This window comes from Drosophila miranda, chromosome 4, assembly GCF_003369915.1.
Source record: "Drosophila miranda strain MSH22 chromosome 4, D.miranda_PacBio2.1, whole genome shotgun sequence".
Taxonomy (NCBI): Eukaryota; Metazoa; Arthropoda; class Insecta; order Diptera; family Drosophilidae; genus Drosophila; species Drosophila miranda.
The window spans coordinates 19,746,084-19,769,664 of NC_046677.1; the positions used below are offsets into that span (position 1 = coordinate 19,746,084).

Below are 23,581 nucleotides of genomic sequence, written 5' to 3' on the forward strand. Positions count from 1 at the left end.
TCCCGATTGTAGAGCCAAAGGGTTAGACAACAGCACTGATTTTGTGCCAGACAATCAAACGGACATCCTGGCTGGGTGCGGGCAGGGGTAGTCCTGCACTTGCAGGCGTCAATAGACAAGTGCGAAAGTTCCGAGAATTGCGGTTTGGCGAGGTGAAAGTCAGTAATGGTAGTGGAAGTTCCACTGAAAATAGGTTCATTAAATATTTCAAACTTCGAACTCTCGCCCTCCTCTCGAAGGACCATCGCCCACATGCCTGGATTTTCCAGCTGGATGAAATATTTCCGACTGACGTTAAAAACTCTAAAATTGCCCCCGGATCATGAGTTGATTGTTTGGCCTTCTTTTGGCTATCCATAAAAACGTCCACAACAGTGTCCAAAAAAATGGTTCAAATGGAAACTAAATTGCAAACTCAATCGAAATCAATAGACCGCCTTGAACAAATCGATTTTCGGTTATTATCCGTCACACAGTCATTAAAATTTTTGACAGATTTTGACAATTTATTGACGCTGGCTGCCGCCGCACACGACAAATAGCAACAATCAGAAGTTTACAGAAGGGAAAACCGATCCGGAGCCCAAAGTTTGACCTGTACAAATTGCAAAAAGTGGACAAATGTTCCTCCTCCCATCCTCCCATCCTCCCATCTGCAGTTTTCGAGTGGCTGGCCCACCCTCTCAATCACCCATCCTCCCATCCTCGAACGGGCGCGCGATAATTTGATTAATTGAAAGTCAGCCGACGACCTTTTTTGTCGGCTCGGGCAAGGGGTTGCTACATCCGAATGGGAAGGGAGGGAGGATGGGCTGCAGGGTGGTTGCTGTGGTTGGTGGCGTGAGTAAATGAGTAAATGATCTGGGGATCACTTCAAGTAGCTCTCTATTGTATTTACATTAGCAGGTTTAGGGCACAACCCACCACTCCATATATCCATAGATCCATCTCCTATCTGACCGTTTTTTATGCACACTTTTTTCGGGGTAAAAATTTAAATATCGCATTACACACAGACACTTGATTTTAGAGCGGTCTGTCCGACATTCAAAGCATTCAAATGTTTCACTTGTGATTACACTTGTGGTTGGGTTCGTCTGGTGCGGTGTGTGGTGTGTGGTGTGTGGTGTGTGGATGGTGGATGGGTGGTGGTGCCCTGCTGCTCTGGAACATATACGAACATGTGTTTTTTAGTTAAAAATTTAAATCTGTTGTCTGTTTTTGATTATGCGATAAACTGGGCTGCGGCTGGGCTGTGGCCTGTGCCCTGTGTAGCTCTGTCCGGAATTTAATTTTCTTTACTTTTGGACAGTTGCGTAATTGTTTTGGGCTTCTGGATTGGCTCTTCCGCTGGCAGACAGCCGGCCGAAGGAGTTGGACAGGCCAGACTGCTGTCCGTAAACACTTGAACACATTTTAGGTTTGTTTTTCATGATATGATAGCGCCATGTGCATCTCTGCTGGGATAGGAGAAGGAAGATCAATGAAACTGAATGTGAATCCTTCTATAAACCAGCTTTGCACATCGCTGGTTCTTGGCAGAGGTTTTCGGATTTGCTGGCAACTGTATCTCAATAGAAAGTAGAGCGAACGAACGCTCAAATGTTTGTGCTGCTCTTCTGCTGTCATATCGCGGATTTTGGCAAAGTGCGTATCCAGCCCGGTGCTGCTTCTCACACATAAAATATTTCAAAATCAATAATCAAACTCGCAATTTACTCTGCCCCTGCTCCGCATTTAAGTGCTTTCGCATGCAACATTTTGGGGCGCGGCGCCCACCCCAAAGTGCATCGTTATTGTGGTTGTTATTGTTTAACCTTACGCCTATTGTCCACATATTTGCCTCAAGCTGACGGGGTCAAAAGCGTCTCGAATGGGGCCCTCCCAAAGGCCATTCAACTCCCCGAAGGAAGTGGAAGGAAACACAACCATTGTACTGACGAGTGCGCACTTTCCTCCTGTCGCACCTCATTTGCATATTTTCCGCCAATTATGTTTTGCATATGCGAATATTTCCCGCCCATTGTGATTCTAATTCGATTTTGATATTCACGGCCATTTGTCCGCCTCTCGGGTTTGCAATTTGCCTTTTTTACGATTTGTTTTTCTAGCATCGGGCTCCTTCCATTGATCGCATAATCGACCCAAGTGCTTGGCCCTTCGATTAGCTATGAAATGGCAACAGCGAACGATCCATCCCATGGGTATGGGCTGAGGGTCCTTTCATTTGCATTGCCTGCGCTTTTTATGGCGTGCCAATTTTTGATAGATGATGCGTGAAAATATGGCACCAGGGCCCTGTCCCTCTTCCTCTCCCCCTTATTTGCATATTTGATTAATTTGTTTGGTTTTTTGGGTGGTTTTTTATGGAAAAATAATAAGCATTTTATTGTTTGCGCAATGGCTGTGGGGGGAGGAGTGAGGAATGAACATCCGAAGGGAAGGTCATGGATTAGCTAGGGATAAAATTGATGGGGCTGCACTCGAAAGCGGATGAGGGAATGGATTATGCCCGATGGCTATAGTACGCTTATGGCATAGTCTGCCGATCCAGTTTCAATTTAAGGCACTTCTATTTCTTAGAGTCCCCAGAAATCTGCAATTAAGCAAGTGTTAATCAGCATCAGTGAGAGTATTATCGAACATTTGCAGAGACAGCATCTTAATCTGAATATCTCTCAAATGCAAATCGGCATCACAGTTAGCGAAGGTCCTTGTGCTCCTGCTCCGCTGTCTGCTTGTTTGCCTGGCAGGCAGGCGGCGGCGGCGGCGGCGGGCACTAATCCAATTGCCGTATGGATCATTAAGCACTGATTGCGTTTATGGTGCACATGTGTACTTCTACGTGTGTGTGTGTGCATATGTATGTACATCTGTATGTTTCGATCCAGAGCAAGGGCACTCGCAACTCACATGCAGATTAAGCCACTGCTGTTGCAGAGGATGCAGATGGGGTGAGATGAGGAGCTGCGACCGAACATCAATTATGCTGATATTTCAGCGCTTTAGATTTAACAGAAAATCGATTTTACATTTAAGAAAAAAGGGAAAGGCCCCTAAAGGGGTCACTGAAATTAAATTTCAATCTTTCCACTAACTTTCTGCCAGCAACATTGTCATTGGCAGCCACCGCATTCGCATCCGCATCCACATCCACATCCACATCCTTCATTCAAATGAACCGCACGGGAAAATCTGCATTTGATTTGTCGCCCGAGCGCACATGTTGCAAAAAAGTTTCGCCGGCAACTGTCACCAGGAGGAAGGTGACACACAGCACACAAAAATAGAAAAACAATTGCCAATTACGGCAGAACTGTTCCCTGTTTCCTTGTTTACCGCTTCAACCACTCCTCGATCCACCCCAGTAGCCACCAGCATGGCCCATAAACAAGAACGAAACAAAGCAGAAACGGAAACAGAAACAACAACCCAAAAAAAAAACCACAAAAAAAATCAAGGGGTGGCAGGAAAACTATGTGGAAAATCACTTTTGCGCTCATAAATTTCAATAATAAAAATTTGAATGCAGTTGACACGACACCGAAGCAAGCGACCCAGCCCTTGTCCTGCCCTGCATCCATAGAGAGAAGTAAACAAGGTTAAGTGAAATAAAAATCAGTGAAATGCATAAACAAGGCCCAAGGTGCGGGTTGGCTTGGGTCTCGGTGGCTCTCCAGCATCCTCCTCGACGTTCGTGCCACCCGATAATTGAATTGGCTTGTCCGCAGTCTGCAATTGGGTTCAGAAGGTGCAACCCTTTTTCCTTCACTCGAGAAATTACACTTTTACATACATCTGTAGGGATGTGGATGTAGTATGAATATGCTCACATTGCTGTTTGGACCTCGCATGTGGCCATGTTTGGCTATGATTTAAGTCCTTTGCTGGCATATGGAAAATAACTGAGGGTTGCGCCATCAATTAACCTAAGCCGATTAAGTCTTGAATGCTGTGATCTTGAGGTCAGACCTCTAGATATCATATTTGTAGTGCTCTGGATGGGTTGCACTTGCACAAAAGCAATCACTCACCAAAGCGGCACAGCGTTTCTTAACGATAAAACAGTTGCGATATAAGTTGTTCATTAAAGAGCTGATCTCAAATTGCTGCGATCCAAAGATTCAATACGAGATTCAACCTCCACATTCTTATACAGCCGCTAATAATAGATGCAGTAGAATTTGTTAAAGTCTAAACTAAACAAAGCTATTAGGTCTCCTGTAAAGTGATTCAGTACATACATATATGTACCTACAGAAACAGAAATTAAAAGTTTATCATGAAATTTGAATAGCGCGGCTTTCCATCGATTGCCACCATCCGCATTGGGAATATCGATAGCTTGGCTCTAGTATTGACACATGAATAAAAAATGGATAGGTAAATTCACGTTTAAGAAAAAACTAATTTTATTTAATTTATTCTGGTTGTTATTATAGACAGAACTCTCAGGACCAGATGCAGCTTACTTCTTAGCCTTCTTGGGATCGCCCTTGGCTCCCTCCTCGCTCTCAGCTGCCTCCTTAGCGCGCTTAGCGCGGATGCCAACCAAACGAGCATCAGTACGAGCCTGAAAGATGTTTAAATTTGAAAAATATGCACTTCTGCTAGTCAAAAAACATACCTTGCGCAGAGTAGCGAAAGCCTTGAACTTCTTCTCATCCTTGGTAACTTCACGGAACTCAACCACGGGCTTTTCGGCCTTGATGGGCATAATGGGTCCCCTGAGCTGGGTGGCCAGCTTGCATTCCTCCACGGAAGATTCACCCTTTCGGATCTTCTTCTCGTTGATGGGGAACAGAATCAGCTTGCTTCTGTACTCCTTGAGGCGCTGAATGTTGCGCTGACGCGACTCCAGGGATTTGTTCTTGCGACGGAAGTCAACAGCAATGCCAATGGTCTTGGCGAATTTAGCGCTGACGCCAGCGCCCTGTGGATACGAGAAAATACAATTTGATGTGTATTTTGAAAATATATTTTTTGTGATAAGCTCACCTTCAGCTCCTCCAGGGTGAAGCCACGGCCGGTACGCAATTTTGTGTGGTAGCGGATGGTGGGGCAACGGACCACGGGGCGCAGAGCACCACTGGCTGGGCGGGGGAACACAGCCTTGGCCTTCTTGACGCGGTTCTCGTGTCTGCGGTGTTTACGCGCAGGCTGGTTGAACCAGGTCTTCACATGACGCTGCCACCACTTGTGGTAGTGCTGGTTTGGAATCATATTATTTCCCTTACCCATCTTGGCGGTTTAGATTGGCTGCAACAGAGAAGTAAACATTAATTGAATGTATTTGTGAACGAACGCTGCGGCATAACCAAGCAGCGACACTGCATTTCCTGGCCCACGTGGCTGAGCATATTTTATTTGTTTGAGGCACAATTTAGCACTCCTTGCTGTCATTTCCATGGAGCAAATAATGTCTAAATGGTATCTGCACATTTTACACAGTCAATTCCAATGTTTTAGGCCCACTTTAGTGTCATTTTCTATTATTTCCATGGCGAACAAAAATTCACGCACCTTTTCTTCCCAACAACGAATTAAAAAGGAAATCGCAACCAACTTTACGTCGCAGAATGAACGAAAATTTCCCTTCGAAAATTCCCTGCAGAGGCTTAAATTTCCCCAGCTATCGATTGGTGATGCAATCAGTGGTAACACTGTTTTAGCACTGTTTTCAATTAAATTCAGAGTTATTAATGTGTTAGTCGCATTAAAGTGGCATTGTAGCTGCAAATAGATTTTAAAAGAAACCAAAAATAATTCCCGCAAGTTTCGTGCATTTTAAGCATTTAAGTAAAGCATTTGCCGTAGCTGCCGTGTCGCGTGGCAACTCTGTACTGTACTTCTGATACAGATAAAAAACTATTGACTATCTATCTATAATCGAGAAATTGCGCGCTTCTCGCATTGGAAGTCATAATCAAAATAAATAAAACCGAAATCAAGATGAGTGACGAGGTCGCCGCGTCCCCCGCTGCAGTTAATGTGCTCAAATATGAAGATGTCTCGCAGCTCAACTTTTCCAAACTGTACTCGCCGAAAATGAAGAGCGTCTACTGGCGCTATTTTGGCTTTCCCTCCAACGACAACAACGAGGTAATCACCAAGCAGAACGTGGTGTGCATCAAGTGCCACAAGGTGCTGACCAACCACGGCAATACGACCAACTTGCGGGCCCACTTGCAGCATCGCCACAAGGATCTTTTCAGGGACCTCTGCCAGGAACACGACATCCAAGTGCCGCCGCGAAAAACGCCGCGCAACGTCACCCATCCGCCGCTCTCGAAGAGGAACGTCTCCACACGACGCGTGAAGCTAGAGTTTATTAATAATCGCAATCACGACAATGCATCGGACGACGAAATGGACGAGGCCGCCGTAGCCACCGCCGCAATGCAGGCCGAGGAGGAATCATCGTCTCAGACCCTACTGTACGAAACTATGGTGCCGTTCACCTACGACGAATCTGATAATCTGGTCGAGGAGGAGGAGCGCACGGTTGGTATGGAGCCAAAGTTTCAGCGAAGGTTAGGTAAAGTTGGGCGCCCTCCGGGTGCTCTGCACCACAGTCGGCCCATTAAGCACGAGGATGGCGGCTACTCCTCGCCAAACATAGCCAACTTGGCAGAGGCCTTGACCGACATAGTCATAAGGGATGTGCGCAATGTGGAGACGCTCTACGATGTGGGTTTCAGCGATTTTATACGGCAGGCCATGGGCAACGCTGCGAGCATGCCCGATCTGGAGAAGGTCGATTCTCTCCTGAGCGAGATGCATGCCTCCAAGTTTTTGGAGATCGGAGACATTACACGAGAGTTCAGTGCCGAGAAACCCTTTTCGCTGGCCTTTGAGCGTTGGATAAATGTGGAGCAGCGTCGTTTCCTTACCATCTACAACCACTATCTCGACGAGGAGACCCAGTCCGTTCGCAGCGCCTTGTATGCGACAGTCGAATACAATGATTACATCGTCTTTGACGATCTGCTTACCGACTTCTACTTGACCAACTGCACCCTTGTAATCGTCAATTACGACGACGAAGAAGACTTGCTGTACAGCTACTTGAAGGAAAAGAGTATGTCCGGAATGCGTATGCTGTAAAATATAGAGTTAACTTATGAATCCCAATCGTGTTGCAGATATTCCCGTTGTACTGTGCTATGTCTCGGTTATTGACAAATGTTTGCTTCGAGTGTTTGACATAGAGGAGGTGGCCTCCCTTCTGGAACAGGTGAAGGACGTCATCCAGCGGCATTCGGCCGAGATTAGCTCGAAGGTATCGGAGCTGCCCTCGTACAATGAGCATTTCCCTTGGACCCTGTATGAGATGTTGAAGTTCTTTACCGAATCCATTTCGTGGTCCGAAGACATGGATCAACTAGTGATGACGGCCAAAATCGTGACAGAGGCGCTCAGTGCGTTGGTGGTAGGTTCTCTCAACTTAATCGACAACTGAATATCTTTTTATAAGCTTAACTCTTCTCTAGATTGCATTGGACACATTGCGGGGCGAGGATATTCCGCTATGCAGCATGCTGTCGCCCATAACATCAAAGATACTGATTAAGAAACTTGGCATTGTTGAGCAGGACGATTCCCTGATGATGAACATAAAGCGCACCATAGCTGGTGTGCTGCAGAGCTACGTTATATCGAACGACAATCTGACCAGCGCTGCACTGCTCGATCCCCGATTCCATCGGCTGACCACCATTGAGAACCTGGACAGGTGTGTACGTATGCTGACCCAGAAATACAACAAAACGTTCGGCGGATCGAGCGGCGACCCAACAGAAGTGGCGGCTACTACCTCCGTGAACACTTCGTCAACGGTTAACATCAAGGCAGAACCAAGAACTAGCTCTGCTGGCAGTAATGCTAAGAAGTCGAGTAAGTATTGGAAGAATGTGCATCTTTGGACCGCCAGTTCATAATTACGAACCCTTCTATAGAGCTGGAACTTTTGTTTGATGTTGCCGAGATTCCAAACCCACCCAAGCGGGATGCCGACTGCACTGTGGAAACTGATTTGAAACGTTACCGTAACGAGGTAATCGTTCAGTTGGACGAGTCCCCCATTGAGTGGTGGCTCAAAATGGGACATATTTATGCAACGCTGCGCGATCTCGCCACCTTATATCAGAGTGTGCCCGGCGTGGTGACCCTAAGCTTCAAGAAGCCTTTGCGAGAGCAGATTTATGATTTCAATAAGCGTTCCATGCTCACCGGAAACCAAATCGACGCGATATTGTTTTTGCATCATCACAACAATTAATTACACAGCGGGAATCGCTGGATAATGTAGCTTTTTTTTCGTAATCGTAATCGAAAGAAAATGAAGAATTCAGTGTTTCTTCTAAATGTAGAAATGAAGAAATTGAATAATTCTGTTTCTACTAGATGCATAACGAAATGGATTATTTTTAACTTTCCTTTTAAACCTAAACTTAATCTAATCTGTGTGTATATGACTACGATGGGCTCTGCCAATTGGAATTATAATTAAATTGAAAAATAATGAAAACATTGAAAAGCCGGACTTGGCCGTACGCTGGAGAATCAGGCATGATGTGTGTACATTTTGAACACGCCCCAATATATGTATGTATAATGTAATTTGTTTATTTTCTGGCCCAATATCATTTAATCTAAGTATTATTGTTTAACACAATTATAATATTACAATAAATTATAATAACCACAATATGAAAGTGTATGTATTCATATAACCTAGCTTGTCTCGTGGGCTAGTTGCTCTGCAGAGTTCGGTTTGTCGGCAAAGCCTTTATTAAATAATTGCATACACATTCCCATGCACCATACAAGGGTGGGACTTATTTCTAAATTTCCGCGGGAATTTAGTAAATGGGGAATTTTACATGATTTTCACACTTATCGCGTTTACGACACGGTTAAACAATTTACAGCACTGTCCTCAAGTAAATAGCCATTGAAGTGACAACATTGCGGCTGTTTTTTTGTTGAACATTTTTGTTTAAACCTTGTTTTAGTCAAAATACAATAAATGGGAGTACCAGTAATAAATCAGTCAAGTAGAAAATAGGTTAATTAATTGGATACAACTATGTGGGCAGGGCTGAGAGATCCATCAAGCTAGTAATATTCGACGGAATATCATTAAGGAGGAATATGTATAGTAGCACTGGAACTCGTCAGTATATTTACGGTATATTTTTAAAATGAGACGGTATATTTTGGTACATTTTTGTGGGTCGGACGGTATATTTTAGCGATAATTCCGCGGTCACACTGATTTGCAGTGGAAAGGGAAATAAAAACTAACAAATAATAAATATTGTAACTAAAGAAAGCGTTGAGGTTTTTCATTGCAAGGAAGATATAGCTGAAAATGTGTCGCAGAAGCCATCAGTTGCGTGGGTGCAAAATCCGGGGAATATAAATTACCGAGAAAAACGGCAACGACGACGACAACCCAGCGAAAACAGTTACAGGGCGGCGGCGGCGGTGACAACGGCAACAGCTTTGTTGCTGTGTTGTTTTGTCGTTTGACAACGAAAGCAAAAACTCGGCAAAACTTCGGCTGTGAAAAATCGCTGTCGAGAGCTCTTCTAGAGGGAAGTCCGGAAAGAAAGATGTGCCGCCTGGACATACGTCACTTCTGCGAGGATTGGCGCATCTGGATACGCCCGCTACTGATTGTCACCTATGGTATATTCGCGATCATTGTGGTGCCCCTGCTCATCGTGAACTCGGTGAAGGACGGCTTCCAGCGCAACGATCAATTGATACTCATTGGCGGATTGTTTGTGCTATCGGCGGTGCCTGTGTCAATATGGCACATCATACAACACGTCATACATTTCACGAAGCCCATTCTGCAGAAGCACATTATACGTATACTGTGGATGGTGCCCATCTACGCTTTGAACGCGGTAAGTGGGTCAGACGAAAGCGAAACTGGCATCGAATCAAACTGAAACCACAAGTCGGCTTCTGCGTCGAAGCATTGAGCGCACCTGTATCTGAAATCTAATACTGTTTTTCTGTCTCACAGTGGATTGGTCTGTTCTTATCGAAACATTCGATCTACGTGGACTCGTTGCGCGAGTGCTATGAGGCGTACGTAATCTACAACTTCATGGTTTACCTGCTTAACTACCTGAATCTCAACATGGACTTGGAGATAACCATGGCGTACAAGCCGCAGGTGAATCACTTTTTCCCCCTCTGCTGCATGCGTCCCTGGACTATGGGTCGCGAATTCATCCACAACTGCAAGCACGGCATTCTCCAGTACACCGTCGTGCGACCCATAACCACATTCATATCTGTGTGAGTGACAAAGAATCCTCGTGTCTTGCCTATTACACTTCCTGTAGTTCCGAATTTCTTGCCCCCTGTGTCGAGTAGCATCTGTGAGCTGTGCGGCGTCTATGGCGAGGGAGAGTTCGCTGGCAATGTGGCCTTTCCGTACATCATAGTCGTTAACAACATCTCCCAGTTCGTGGCCATGTACTGCCTGGTGCTCTTCTATCGTGCTAACAAGGAGGATTTAAAGCCCATGAAGCCCATTCCTAAGTTTCTGTGCATCAAGGCTGTGGTGTTCTTTTCCTTCTTGTAAGTGTTGATCTCTCTTGATCCTTCGAATTCAGCTTTGTTATTCGGATCATCTCGATCACAGCCAAGGAGTGCTTCTCAATGTCCTGGTTTACTATGGCATTATCAAGGACATATTCGGCTCAGATGTGGGCGAGACCAATCTGGCATCCATGCTGCAAGTGAGTAGACAGTGAGATGTTTGCTGATCAGTTTGAACCTGTGATTAACCTCTTGCCAGAACTTTCTCATTTGCATTGAGATGTTTATCGCTGCCGTAGCTCACATCTACAGCTTCCCGCACCATCCGTTCCACATTAACTCGCCGCAGTATTGGAATAATCCCAATCATAGCTGGTGTCGTGCTTTTCTCTCCATGATGGACATATCGGACATGCAAGAGGATGTCACGGAGCATTTGGGCGTGGTGGGCAGCACATTAAGCCGCCGTTTTCAGGGTCGCAGCACCTATCAGCCCCTGGCACGGGGTCCCCGACGCTCCAGCAGTGAATCCGAGTACTTAATCAGCAAGCGGCAGGATCAGCAGCTCTCCGGCAGTTCCACTCAATCAGGTAACATGTATGGGGCCACATCAAGTCGCTTGATTGTGCCCGTCGATGTGGGGAAACTGAACATCCTTACCGATCCAAATCAAACTCACGCCCAATCTCAATATCCTTTAGCAGGCGCAGACGGGGCTGGTGATAAGAGTAATAGCAACAACTACCAACAACAACAACTGCACTTGCCGGGTGCGAGGTCACAGCCGTCACCGCGACAGCGTGAAACTCAGCATCTTCGAGAGCTGGAGCGCGAGCGGGAATGCGATGAGCAGCAGCAGCATTTCGTGGGGGCTGGTGGGAGCAGCTTCTTGCGCCTAGTACCAGTCGCTGGAGCTGCTTCATCGGCAGCCCCCATACCCGAGTCGAACGACGACTATGCACTTCTGCTGGGAGCGGGAGCGGGCAGGTGACACCGCTATCATTACCAGCACCAGCACCCGCATATCGACGATGCGTTCGAGGACGAAGATGGTGTAGATGTTAGTCAAAATTTAAACGCCTCTTCACTGAGCGCCTCGCTGTCTGTTTCATTTGGCATGTCCAGCAGTTTGAAATTCAGCGCCACGTGCAGTAATCAATCCGAGTGGTCGAATTCAACAGGTGGTGATGAGGACGATGACGGAGACGGAGACGATGACAACGACGACGGTGACGATATTGACGAACAGGAGGAACAGCATCCGGTTGTTGTTGTTGCCTCAACGACGCGGCGTCGCCGCGATCGAGAGTACATCACCTAGATCCTAGAAAACTGACTTATTGGACTTTAATTCTTCTTCAGTTATTCCCATTCTTATATTTATTACTTCCCAATATTCTGATTTAGTTGATTAGTCATTTGGTCATCGGTTTGGCAAATGCAAATATTAGTTTTAAAATACTCATTCGAAGCAACCTTTCTCGCAACCCCATCGGATGGGGTCTTTGAAATTGTGGCCTTAATTTGTAATTCGAAAGTAACAAAGGATTTTTAATAGCAATCGTATGGTTTACCCCGAGAAAGCAAGCGACATACATACGTGCATACACCCTTTATTCCACAGATGAGGGTATTAGCTCTTAGCTGGCTGTAGTGTAAACCCTTGAAATCAACTCCTGGAACACCTAAATTATACATTTTTATACTTATATCCGCTAGGCCAAATAGTTAATTGAGCCTGAACCGATTGTGAATTTTGTGACTGCCGCCGGTCAGAAAAGGGCGTACTTTATACATATTTAAATAGAAATTGTTATTGTAAATCCTAATATACGTCTCAATAATAATATTGGAAAATATTTGCCACCGCCTTTTATGTTTGTATCATTTGCATTATTTTTATTTTACTGCACTTTACTGCATCCACATGATCGGATACTACTTTCTTGATTTTTAATTTGCGCTATCCTAAATTGTATTTTGATTAGTGTGAAGTTGTTGTTTATACACACATTCCTCCCCTCACCTCATTGTGGCAAGCTTACTGATTTCTGAATTGCATTCCCCATTAGCTTCCATAAAACTGCTCTTCTACCGGCTTGGGCCTTCAGCCATGTCGACCTTGGGGTTTTTCAGAAGAAAGGCTTTTTATCTAAAGTTTCTTATCGTCCACTACCCGAGAAGATACAGACAGTTATCAACTCTGATTTCGTTTTGGGCCGATAAGAGCGGTGGAAAACAGCAGAAGAAAATCCGTACAGGAATCATACAAATTTTGTTTGTAACATTTATTTTAAGCATTTTCATTTCTAGGTCTTTTCATAATACTTGCATTTATCATTTTAACAAAGATTTAGAACAAAAACAGAAACCTGTAAAATAGCAACAGAACTGACGGAGACGAAAACAGAGACGTAGATTGACTCCTGCTATAAGTACAGGCAAAGAATAAAATACATTTAAAAGCATAGACGGAATTCACGTTACGAACATAACTCAAGTCGAATACTAGACGCTGATAGAAAGAATGGAAGGAAAACAAGTAAAACCGAATATCAATCAACATCAATTAAAAAAAAATTCAGTCCAGTGATTACTTCTCGTGCTACGTGTGAATAATTGTATAAGAAATTCCCAGTAAATTTCGACGCGACGTGCTTCGATATGGAAGGCACGCCAATTGCTTTTGGACATACATACGATACATATATTATATCCATATGTATCCGTATACACGCAGCTGCATTAGCAGAAAGAAATCGGATTAATTGTTATAGTTCTGCCTGCCGCCCAACTCGAGGAGATATCGATCCGGATGATCCATCCAGTCGGCGGCTGTAAGCTTGACTGTTCGCTGTCTCTCGGCCTCCCTTATTTGCCATTTCTTGATGTCCAATTGCACTTCGCGTGATGATTTGTCGCCGCAGCCCCACACCTGTCGAGAGAAGGAAAGAACGGAGCAACGTGTAGTTCTTGTTGTTGGTAAATTGTTGTTGGGTAAGGAGAAACGTAGACTTAATTGAAATGCATCGTAAAAACACAGTTGCGCACTAGTAGGATGCCGATATGTGTTGTTTTTAACTGCTTAGACTGGAACTTACGTCGTTTATATGCAATATACATACATATGTACGTCTATGAATTTTACACTATATGCATATACACATATATATTCTGTGTTAAATAAGGCTTTTTGTACATGAATATGATTAAAGTACAGAAAAATATACACTTGAAAAATGATCACCTCTATGGACATGAGTCCCGCGGCCAAGCCCTTGCAGTCCACATTTTCAAAATGCTCATCGACAGCTATGATGGGCTTACGAGGATCGGCACCAGCCCGCAATCCCTTGGGGTAACCTCTTATGCTGGTGTTCAGGTATAGGATATTGGGCTTCTTCTCCAGTATCACAAATCTGAAACAGGAACATAGTTAAACAAGAGTTCAAAGTCTTTCGGTTTCGATACGCACTTGGGCAACAGCTGGATGACACAGCTGCCCTCGCCGCCCACAAACAAGTGAGTCTCCTTCCATTCACTAGGTGCAGCCACGCAGTATGTCTGCTCATCCTTTGTATGAAGCAGGACCAGCGTTGGTCCACGATAGCCGAGAACGTGGTGCAAGAAGCGGTTGGCACCCACTCCATGCTCGTTGGAATCATACAGCAGCGTCCAGTGGGACGGCATCATCGAAAGCTTCTCCTTAAAGATTTGCACGGCTGACGAGGCGCTATTGTTGGCTTTGTTAGATGGCGAAGGCGCAATGGTTTGTGGTTTGGAATATAGCGGAGGCAATGCCCCAGCCAAGAGCCAGGCTTGTGAAAGCGGCATCAGAGAATCCGAGAAGTCAGAACCAATTCCGCTGTGATCCGTTGTATCAGTGAAAGGATTGCGCTGCTCCAAAACCGGAGTCTGCAGCTCAATCCCGCAAGACAGTGAATGTTGCTCGAGGCCGCGATACGCGGTGGACAGCGTGTGCACGCAATACTTGTGGACGAGCAGCACCAGCCGGATTAGGTTCTGCTCAAACCACCGGCACACGTAGCCAAGACTCAGGCTGTCATGGCACAGAAATATGGACTTGGTGACCGAGCCAAATGTGCGATTGATGGCTGTACAGAGCACTGCGTTTCCAGAATGCTGCATGGCAATCGTATAGCATATATGAAGAAGACGAGTAACCCCCGTCTTATCTATGAAATCTGGATTGTCTTCCTGCGCGTACATCTTTATATAGCACTCAAGAGTCTTGGCATCGTCCATGATGCCAAGGAAGCGCTCGCACTGCTGGCGAAAGGCGACTGTGCCCAAGTGCTTTGTCGTGGCCTTTGAAGACGTGTGCATTAGCTGGAACAATCGATGGCCCAGATCGGTGTATTGTGGAAAGACTTGTGACTGGAAGAAAACAGCTTATATCAATGAGTTCTTGTTATCAGTTAATGACAATTACTCACCACAAAGACATCTGCCACTATGCCATTAATTCCATACTTGGCCGACGTTTGCTCCCTCAGGATCTCTGCCAACTTCTCCACTGGCACCAGCTGCGTCAAGTACTTTTCCGTTACATCTGCCCCAGAAGCCGATCTGGTCATTGTTTGCGATTGTTGTTGCACCTTGAGACTGTTGTTGCTGCCGCTATTCGCAGCGCCACCGTCCGAGCTCCCATTGTGAGAGTGAAACGACGACGCAGTCGATGACTGTGTGGCGGATTTGTGATGATGTTTCTGTTTCCCACCTTCCAGAGGGGGTTCACTGGCGTCAGATTCGCCTTTTGAGCTCGTATTGCCCATATTTGTTTATTGGCGTTGGTGCTGCGAGTCTAGTCCACTTCGACGCAATTAATTTTGCAAGCTAGTTCTCTCTCTCTCAGAGCACTATTGGTACAAGTAAAGGGCATAAAAAAGGCGAAACGCAGGTTTGCACTGAAAATGGCTTGTAAGGCGCAACAGGTGCAGGGACGTTTTCGCAGTAAAAAACACTGCGACACAATAAAAACCTGTTACGAAACACACGAACACATCGCTAACAAATCTGGTAAATTTACATAATTAAATTGCAAATAAAAATTTTAAAGAGAAACGAAAACAAAACTAAACAGAACACAACCAGGGTGACCGTTTTTAGTATATTATATACTTTTCGGTATATTTTGAAGTTAAAATTAAGGTGAAGCTATATTTGTGGTATATTTCATCCATTTTGTGGCATATTTAATCTATTTTGTAGTATATATTACAATAATATAATAATAATATATAATTGCATCCTCAAACAATTCTCTCAGAAGTAAACTGGATTAAAACCAACATTGGTTAAAGAATGAAAATATCTATCGGAATATTTGACCGATAATTCAACGACTAATTGCGTTTATGCCGTTCGAGTGGATCGTGTTTTTTGGTTTATTTCAAGCTATGAACTACATTACTGTTCCCTTTTTTTTCGGAATTATAGTGTTTTAGCATTAAAAATATAATATTAATCCATCTTTGCTATTCGAAGTACTTATAGTCTCTGGTTGCAAATAATTCGGCACACAAGTTTATCACGCATTGTTGCCGCATAAACCATCCTATCCAACCTGGTTGTGAGACAAACAGTAAATAAATTCTACAACAAATGGTGGCGCCTGCGAACACATTGCAAAATAGCACAAACTCTGACGAAGATGAGTCCGTGCGAGCGGCGCCCACTTCCATGCTATTGCTGGATGCTAAACGCAAGAGTGCGTTTCTGCCCTATCGTCCCCAGTCGACCGTCTTGACCAATCTTCAGCGAGGAAACACTGAAGCCACATTTTGTCCCGTGGAAGTGTTGCTCTCCTTTCACGAGCGCGCAGGTCAGGGTGAGATTACCGAGGAGCAAGTGACTGCGGAGCTAGGAAGGCAGAAAGACATTGACTGCAAGGATGCTCATGGGTTCACTGCGCTCCATTGGGCCGCATCGTATGGCCAACTGGTCTCAGCGCAATTGCTTGTGTCAGTTGGGGCAAATGTAAACAGCCTGGCCCCAGACTTGGTAACTCCTCTGCTATTGGCAGCCTCCGGAGGACACAATGAGATCGTGCGGTACCTCTTGGAGCGCGGCGCCCATTCTTCACACATGGACATTGTGGGAAATACGGCTCTAATGTACGCTGCTGCCGGCAATCATCCGCATACTTGCAATGAACTTTTGGCCAAAGACTTGGACTTAAGTGCTACCAATGAGAACGGGGAGACAGCCTATTCCCTGGCGGTGGAGCATGGATCACATCTGGCTCAGGCTTTGCTAGAGCAGTACATGACCGCCATAATCACAGCGGGTGCATTTGGCAGTATTTAACTGTAGGTAAACTAAGAAAATCTAATTAGGAAAATTCTTCATATACGAGTATGTACATAGATACAAGTTGCATCCCCGAATCTTGGGTGATATTGGAACATAAACAAGCATATGTAACTTTATTAAAACTCAAACATTTTATTCTTACGTGTATGCTGCTCTTTGCTAAGTCTGTGCTCATGAGCCTGCAGCGTGGCCAGCTCCTGCTTCTGGCTCTGTAACTGCATATGCAGCCGTTTTTGCAGTTGGATATCGGTGGCATTGCGGTCCAGGGACTGTTTTAGCTTTGCAATGTCCCTTTGCTTGCGTCGTATGTCATCGGCCACTCGCACCGTTTCCACATTAAGCGTTTTTGTAGAGTGCTGTTGCAGATCATTTGTTTTTGCCTTCTTAGCAGCTTGATCGCCTTGATGACGGTTCTCTCCACCGCCTAGCACGCTCCCATTAAGAAACGAGAAGACATCCGTGCGCTGTGTCTCTCGAGCATAGGCCTTCTCATTGGCTTTGTTCTGGCGGCGCTGGGCTCGCTTTAGCTTTCGTTCCACGCTAAAATAGTCTTGGTCTCCATTGGCGGCTTCTCGCAGCTCCATACAAGCATCTAGAGATCGTCCCTGAGGAAGTATTTGAGCACTTACTGGCGTTACAATCCCACGCCCTTCGGATCCCAGTCCCGTGCCGTGAATGTACCCCATCTTCTCCATCAGCTTGGATCCTATTCCCTGTGACATTAATCATCATCCCTTTAGTTCAAGTCTTTAACTACGTTCGAATACTTACGCGTGTGTACTGCTCCCAGGCGCCTAGTTTTTCAGTAGGCTTAAAAGTAAATAAACTTAATTCGACCATGCGAGATCGATGTGCTGCCTCTAAATCGTCCATATCCGAGTCGATTTCGTCACTGCTTTCATCGTGTGGGCTTGAGCTGCTGTCCTCGCTGGTCAGTTCATCCTCGTCTTCAGTAATCAGTGGATAAAGTTCTTCGAATTGAAAATCGCGCTCGCGTTCTTTATGGTCCTGTCCATCCAAGCGCACACGGCAAGTTTTCTCCACAAAGTTAGCGCATAGGACACGGCCGCGATGCCACAGGCGGTCTGGCATCTTGGCTAGCACCGGGCAGTTGCGAGCGAGCCTGGGAAAATCTGGGGGAATGTAGCTCTTAATAGAGGCACCGGGCACCAAGGCGCCATGCGAATATCGGCAGCGTATCTCGTCGAAACGGCACTCTCCCTCGAGATAGTAGTTGCAGGGTAGCATTTCGCAATGTGTGGGATTTATGTAAAGTACGCGTAACCGGACGTCCAGGTCGGAATTTCTGTTGATGATTACTTCATCGTCCACGCCACAGATGAGTGCGTTGTGATAGCTCAAGGCACCCCAGCTATGCTCGTGGGGAGCTGAGCACTTTTCTCCTACTAGGGCATTGTACTTGGCACGCAGATCCTTTAATTGTTGCTCTTCGTCCTCATTTTTTGTGGCGTCAACGTTGGCAGCTGCCTCCTCCAGTTCATTGAGTTCGCTCTTTAGCCGCAGCAACTCATCGTCCAGGATGTCCCCCTGTTGAGCTGTTTGGTCAGCTTCTGTCTCTCGAGTGAGGGCCAAGAGCTCTTGCAGATTCGTTCTGAGCGTTGATAGTTCTTCCCGCTGTTGCTCGTCCGTGGTGTTTTCCAGCGCCTGCTCCACAGCCACCAACTACAGGATCTGTGATTAGGAATATCCGTATAGAGGAAACGAAACTCTCACCTGTGCTTCATACTCATCCATTGTTTATGTTAGGCATCGATTCGATGCAACTTAAGTCAGCAATTAGTAAATTTTCGAAAGGTTCGCATACATACAGTGTGACCGCGGACTTAAAAAATATACCGTAAATATACTGACGAATTCAAGTTCTATTTTACATATTCCTCGATATTGATCTTCCGTCGAATATTATTAGCTATATAGAACATTTAGCCATGTCCACATAATTTTATCCAATTAATTAATCTATTTTTTACTTGATTGGCTTAATTTTAACACTTGCTTTTATTGGATGCATACATATGTATGTGTGTATGCACTAGTCCGAAATCTATCTGGCTGCACCGTCAGCTGTTTGCTGCGGACATTTTTCAACACTGGTACGCAGAACAAAACACCGGCAAACGCGTGCACCATCATTTCACAGTTACATTAGTTTAAACCATGCAATTTTCATTAAATTGCACAAGAAAACATGTCGCGCAGCGACTGTATCGGTTTACAAGTAAAATCGCCGTCGATGTGGACCCAACAGTGATTTCCGGCCTGGAGCAAGCCACATTAAAGCCGAGAAAGCATCCTGGCATCGTCAAGCCCAACCATCTTGAGCTGCCCCAGCAATTGGGCGACACACTGAGGCGCATTGTTGGCGACCATCCCGTCAAGAAAGTCCTGCAGGACAGCCAGATGCTGAACTCCTACATCAGGTCCCGCCATCCCCCACCTACCTTGGCAGAAATCGAAAACAAAAAGAAACTGATCGTTGAGGAGGTCAATGCCAAGATGTCCCTGGAACGCTTGGCCACGTTAAGCGAGGAGGAAGCAGATCGCTGGAAACGCAAGCGGGAGCTGGAAATCAATAAGCGCCTGAGCCAGCGTACCTATGCTTGGAAGCCCATCGAGTACGGAGCATACGAAGCCATTGTCTATGCGGTGGCCAGAGGAGCCCAGGAGTATGCTGTCCTGAAGCGAGTTCTCACAGAGCTCGCCCAGAGAGATGAACAATTTAAGCCCCGCAGCTACTTTGACTTTGGCTCCGGGGTCGGCACTGGCATGTGGGTGGCCAGCGAACTGTGGAAAGAGAACATATTTGAGTACTACAATGTGGACCGATCCAGGGAAATGAATGAGCTCTCCGAGCTGATCCTACGGGATGGCCAAGAAAACAAGCAAATATCTTTGCGAAATGTGTTCTACCGCCAGTTTCTACCTGCCATTGAAACAAAATATGATTTGGTCATTATTTCGCACACTCTCTTCGAGATGGTTGACAAGGCGCAGCGAGAAGAGGTTCTGCTCAACCTGTGGCGCAAGTGTGATGGCTACATGGTCATTGCGGAGGAAGGAACACGACGTGGCTGTGAGCTGGTCAACGACGCCAGACGTTTCCTATTGCATGTCAAGGATGCGGAGCTGCAAGGCCACACTGTTGCCCCGGTAAGCTAAGCAATGATTTTTGACATCAGTAAAGTCCATGAATTCCACTCTCAGTGCCCACACGACTTGCGCTGTCCCCGTCTTAGAGATCTGGCCGATCGCACACCCTGCAATTTCCCTGTAAAATACGCTCCACTGCGACTGAGCAACGACAACTACGGCGATCGCCAAACCTCGCTCTACAGCTATGCCATTTTGAAGAAGGGCCCCGTCACAGACACCTCTCGCCCTTGGCCCCGTATTGTACGTCCCACCTTGGTGCGGTCAAAGCATGCGATTTGCCGTCTCTGCACGGAAGAGGGAAAGTTGCAAGAGGTCATCTTCACGAAGGCCAAGCACGGGAAGTAAGTGCCCAACTGCCCAATTTCTCCGAGGTTCGTCTCTGCCTCACGATACTGTTTCCTTGTTCTAGATCGGCTTACAGCTGTGCCAAAGTCAGCCGTTGGGGCGATCGCCTGCCCATGGCCGTGGGTCCGCTGCAACCATCTAGTCAGACCACCAATCCTTCCAAGACAGGCCAGCCCCAAGATGCAGAGTTGGCGTAGTTTAAGTTTAAGTTTAAGCATTGTTGATTTACCTTGATAGGCATAATGTTACACATTGCCGAGCCCGCGGTTAATTGGTACTAAAAACTGGCGTTCAATTAGTCGATTTAATTACGTGCAAACAAATCGTTGCGGGCGGAGCAAAAAATTAATTAAATAGTTGCATTTAAATTAACCATACAATCCAAATGGCAGAGCCCCATGCTCATTGATACTAAATTTCGTTGAACGGCCGGCCGGAACACACCCTTACCTAGATTTTAATGCCGGCAGAGCCAATGTGGAAAGACAAAGGCAGATGCGGCTGGGTTGGCCGCTGTGTGGGATCAGCTTTTTATATAATTCCCCAGCAACAGCCGCAGCTAGCGATACGATATGTATATGTTATATGTAGACCATGGCTTGTACATAGAAATCGCTTGGCCAATGGTCAACGTTGTAAGCACAGTGTGTCAATGTGTTTGTCGACACAGCTGTGAGGTGAGGGGGAGTTGGGTTGCTGGCTAACCAGGTGTGTCATTCCACTTTCCATTAGAATATGTTCAATCTAAGAACTTTGAACCGTCTAATCCTGAATCTATTTTCTAATCTTTCTTTCGTGGTTGATTTTGAAAAGAGATCGTGGAGGGCTGAACACTTTTTTGGAATCCTAACTTGTAACTTTCAATTAGGACTCGAAGGACCCAGATGTCTGGCAAACAGCCCGCGGCCAAGCCCAGTTCTGTTGGGACTTACAGTATACATTCGAATTTGGCTGACATTTGGCTACTTCGTGTGTCTGTTTGCTGGTATTAATGAGCGACGCGCCCTTTTAATGACCGCAGATCATCCCCGCAACTATTCAACGCTTACTTATTTCCGTTTCCCTCGTCCTGTGTGCCGCTGTGGCAAAAAGGGCATAACCTGCGGGAGTGGGTTGAAAAAGGGCAACTTGTGGGGCGCGAAAAGTGGCACGTCCGTGTCTGGGTGTGGGTGTGGTGACCCCCAGTTATGTGTACATATACATATACGTTTAGGGATTGGCTTTGGAAGAAGGTGTGTTCTAGGGAAACGAAGTGGGGATAAATATAACTGACTTATAAACATGACTAGCGAAGGACTCGCAATCATTAAAGTGCTCTCTGTATGGATATCCTAGCAGTTTTAATGTTACAAGTCTTAATATTTTCAAATATGCAAGTATTTCTGTAATATTTCAATTCGGATGACTGATGGGTGACCGAAAGACACACATCATTAAAATGTTAAACATGTAACTTTCTGGTGGATCGATCATACACAGCGATTGGAGCTCCAACACCCTTTTGGGGGTTTCTTGCCCTTAGATTCTCTCAGTTCTGCAGTTCACGCACTGCACCAGGAGTCCAATTTAATTAGGAAATGCATTTGCCAAGTCATTAACACATTTATAACTTCAAATAAAACTTAAATGGCAGGATATATGGCAGGATCCAGCTAGGAGTATGTGCCCGTTCGTCCAATGATAAACGGCTACATTATGTGGCAGTCCAAGCCCTGTTCTGCCCGAACACACGTCATGACGACCCTGGGGCCGTGGCATCTCCATCTCCGCTAGTCGGATTCTATATTCTAGGTGGGGTCGCGTCGCTCGTTAAAAAGGCGCGTTCTATGGTGGTGTCAGCTGTCGTTCTGCTTCCATTTGACGGCTTGTATTAGTAAGGTGCGTCCCACAACAACAGCAACATAGCACAACGGTGGCGCTTAGAAAGCATGCGCCGCTGTTGCAAGTGTTGCCCGCTAGTGACCCACCCACCCATTCATTCAGCCTAACCATCAGCCAGTCAACCAACCCCAACCGAGCACTCAGCCAACCAGCGAGGCAGCCGGTACGCCGGGGCAGCCAGTACATTGTCGTTAGTAGTTCCTTTTGTTCCTAGTATCTAATTCTAATGCCGACTCCCCCGGCCAGCAGAAGCAGCGGGAAATGTTTCACATAGACGCACGGCTCCGGGTCGATCACAAGTGGCATTGTGGGAGGTTACCTACAGGCCAGCGGTCCGCTTCGTGCATCAGTTCAACTTCGAGCGTTGCCAGGAATAGTTGCGGTTGCGGTCGCGGTTCTACTTCCATATCCAAGTGTCCCTTCAAGCTCTGGTGCTTAGAGATTTTCCTTGACATTCTACCGTGTGCTGGCATATTTCATTCGCGCCTGTATCTTGCTGAACCGTAGCCATCATGGTCTTTCATCCCGGTTGAGCAAAATTTCAGGTGTGTGAGAAATTTGTTAAGCAATCTTCACTCCATCAGCAGTCGGAATCGGGATTGAAACTCTTTCTTTGGCGGTGAGTCATTAGGGGACTTCTAAAATCATGCGAGGGATCAATTTTGCCAAAGCAGCAAAAATCACGCCATTAGCGCCATGAAAATGGTTCATTACTCGTAAATATGAAGACATAAACCACTTCCGATGCGACTCAGATCAGATGTGGGGAGACAACGTGCTTTATTGCCCCGAACACAAGTCACAAGTCATAAGTTGTTCTAATCAGTCCAGCGCGAACCGGGGAGAAAGCTATAAAGAAGCAATGCACACGACCATGGCAGATCACCCACGACAAAGCGGCGGTACTCGCATTGGCGTCGACGTCGACGTCGATCAAGAGCTTTGAAAGACGCCGCAATTGTTTGGACTTTGGTTACTTAGTAGAACAGCACCACAGCGATAGCGACATGGTCAGCACAGGTACGATAGAGTGGGACTGGAATGATATTCCTAAATGTTTGTACTGGGAGTAGCGTGAATCTCTAAAACAGGGAATTTAGACGGGGGTGTGGGCTAAGCCAGCCAGAGATTGCCTTGATTTAATCAAAAGAGATACGTTTCCAGGCGGTTTATTTACGATTTCCTATAGCTTACGACTATGCGAGTATATTGTATGGCGTGAACGATCGTAAATCGTAATCTTATCGTTTTGTTGGTTGGTTGTTCGCAAGCGTGCAGA

At 45.9% G+C, this 23,581-nt stretch overlaps 7 protein-coding genes across 9 annotated transcripts; 4 read left to right on the forward strand and 3 right to left on the reverse strand.

The window, feature by feature from the left end:
- Positions 1-4,390: 4,390 nt before the first annotated feature.
- On the reverse strand, positions 4,391-5,598 carry LOC108163179 (60S ribosomal protein L13). Its single transcript, XM_017298316.2, has 4 exons — positions 5,524-5,598; positions 4,999-5,259; positions 4,628-4,933; positions 4,391-4,573 (listed from the first exon to the last, which is right to left on the reverse strand). The coding sequence occupies exons 2-4, from the start codon at positions 5,239-5,241 to the stop codon at positions 4,469-4,471; spliced, it is 654 nt and encodes a 217-aa protein (XP_017153805.1). The 5' UTR covers positions 5,242-5,259; positions 5,524-5,598; the 3' UTR covers positions 4,391-4,468.
- A 63-nt stretch (positions 5,599-5,661) lies between these two features.
- On the forward strand, positions 5,662-8,710 carry LOC108163178. Its single transcript, XM_017298315.2, has 4 exons — positions 5,662-7,081; positions 7,146-7,432; positions 7,494-7,896; positions 7,959-8,710. Exons 1-4 carry the CDS (start codon positions 5,953-5,955, stop codon positions 8,279-8,281), a joined length of 2,142 nt encoding a protein of 713 aa, XP_017153804.1. The 5' UTR covers positions 5,662-5,952; the 3' UTR covers positions 8,282-8,710.
- Positions 8,711-9,248: 538 nt separating this feature from the next.
- On the forward strand, positions 9,249-12,425 carry LOC108162589 (transmembrane protein 184C). 3 transcript variants are annotated; one of them, XM_017297406.2, is made up of 6 exons: positions 9,250-9,920; positions 10,043-10,320; positions 10,399-10,605; positions 10,670-10,766; positions 10,826-11,156; positions 11,268-12,425. In XM_017297406.2, the coding sequence occupies exons 1-6, from the start codon at positions 9,621-9,623 to the stop codon at positions 11,555-11,557; spliced, it is 1,503 nt and encodes a 500-aa protein (XP_017152895.1). In that variant the 5' UTR covers positions 9,250-9,620; the 3' UTR covers positions 11,558-12,425. The 3 variants fall into 3 exon arrangements, with proteins under 3 accessions (XP_017152894.1, XP_017152895.1, XP_017152896.1); XM_017297407.2 differs by having other exon boundaries at positions 11,271-12,425; XM_017297405.2 differs by having other exon boundaries at positions 9,249-9,920; positions 10,826-12,425.
- Positions 12,426-12,822: 397 nt separating this feature from the next.
- Positions 12,823-15,694, reverse strand: LOC108162591. The gene is made up of 4 exons (XM_017297408.2): positions 15,024-15,694; positions 14,042-14,964; positions 13,814-13,985; positions 12,823-13,501 (listed from the first exon to the last, which is right to left on the reverse strand). Exons 1-4 carry the CDS (start codon positions 15,360-15,362, stop codon positions 13,331-13,333), a joined length of 1,605 nt encoding a protein of 534 aa, XP_017152897.1. The 5' UTR covers positions 15,363-15,694; the 3' UTR covers positions 12,823-13,330.
- A 135-nt stretch (positions 15,695-15,829) lies between these two features.
- Positions 15,830-17,037, forward strand: LOC108162593 (DNA-binding protein RFXANK). The gene has a single exon (XM_017297410.2). The coding sequence runs from the start codon at positions 16,192-16,194 to the stop codon at positions 16,894-16,896; it is 705 nt and encodes a 234-aa protein (XP_017152899.1). The 5' UTR covers positions 15,830-16,191; the 3' UTR covers positions 16,897-17,037.
- LOC108162592 (zinc finger CCCH-type with G patch domain-containing protein) lies at positions 16,979-18,744 on the reverse strand. The gene is made up of 3 exons (XM_017297409.2): positions 18,637-18,744; positions 17,674-18,585; positions 16,979-17,615 (listed from the first exon to the last, which is right to left on the reverse strand). Exons 1-3 carry the CDS (start codon positions 18,655-18,657, stop codon positions 17,019-17,021), a joined length of 1,530 nt encoding a protein of 509 aa, XP_017152898.1. The 5' UTR covers positions 18,658-18,744; the 3' UTR covers positions 16,979-17,018.
- A 258-nt stretch (positions 18,745-19,002) lies between these two features.
- On the forward strand, positions 19,003-20,807 carry LOC108162602 (methyltransferase-like protein 17, mitochondrial). Its single transcript, XM_017297421.2, has 3 exons — positions 19,003-20,073; positions 20,128-20,417; positions 20,486-20,807. The coding sequence occupies exons 1-3, from the start codon at positions 19,081-19,083 to the stop codon at positions 20,616-20,618; spliced, it is 1,416 nt and encodes a 471-aa protein (XP_017152910.1). The 5' UTR covers positions 19,003-19,080; the 3' UTR covers positions 20,619-20,807.
- Positions 20,808-23,581: the final 2,774 nt, after the last annotated feature.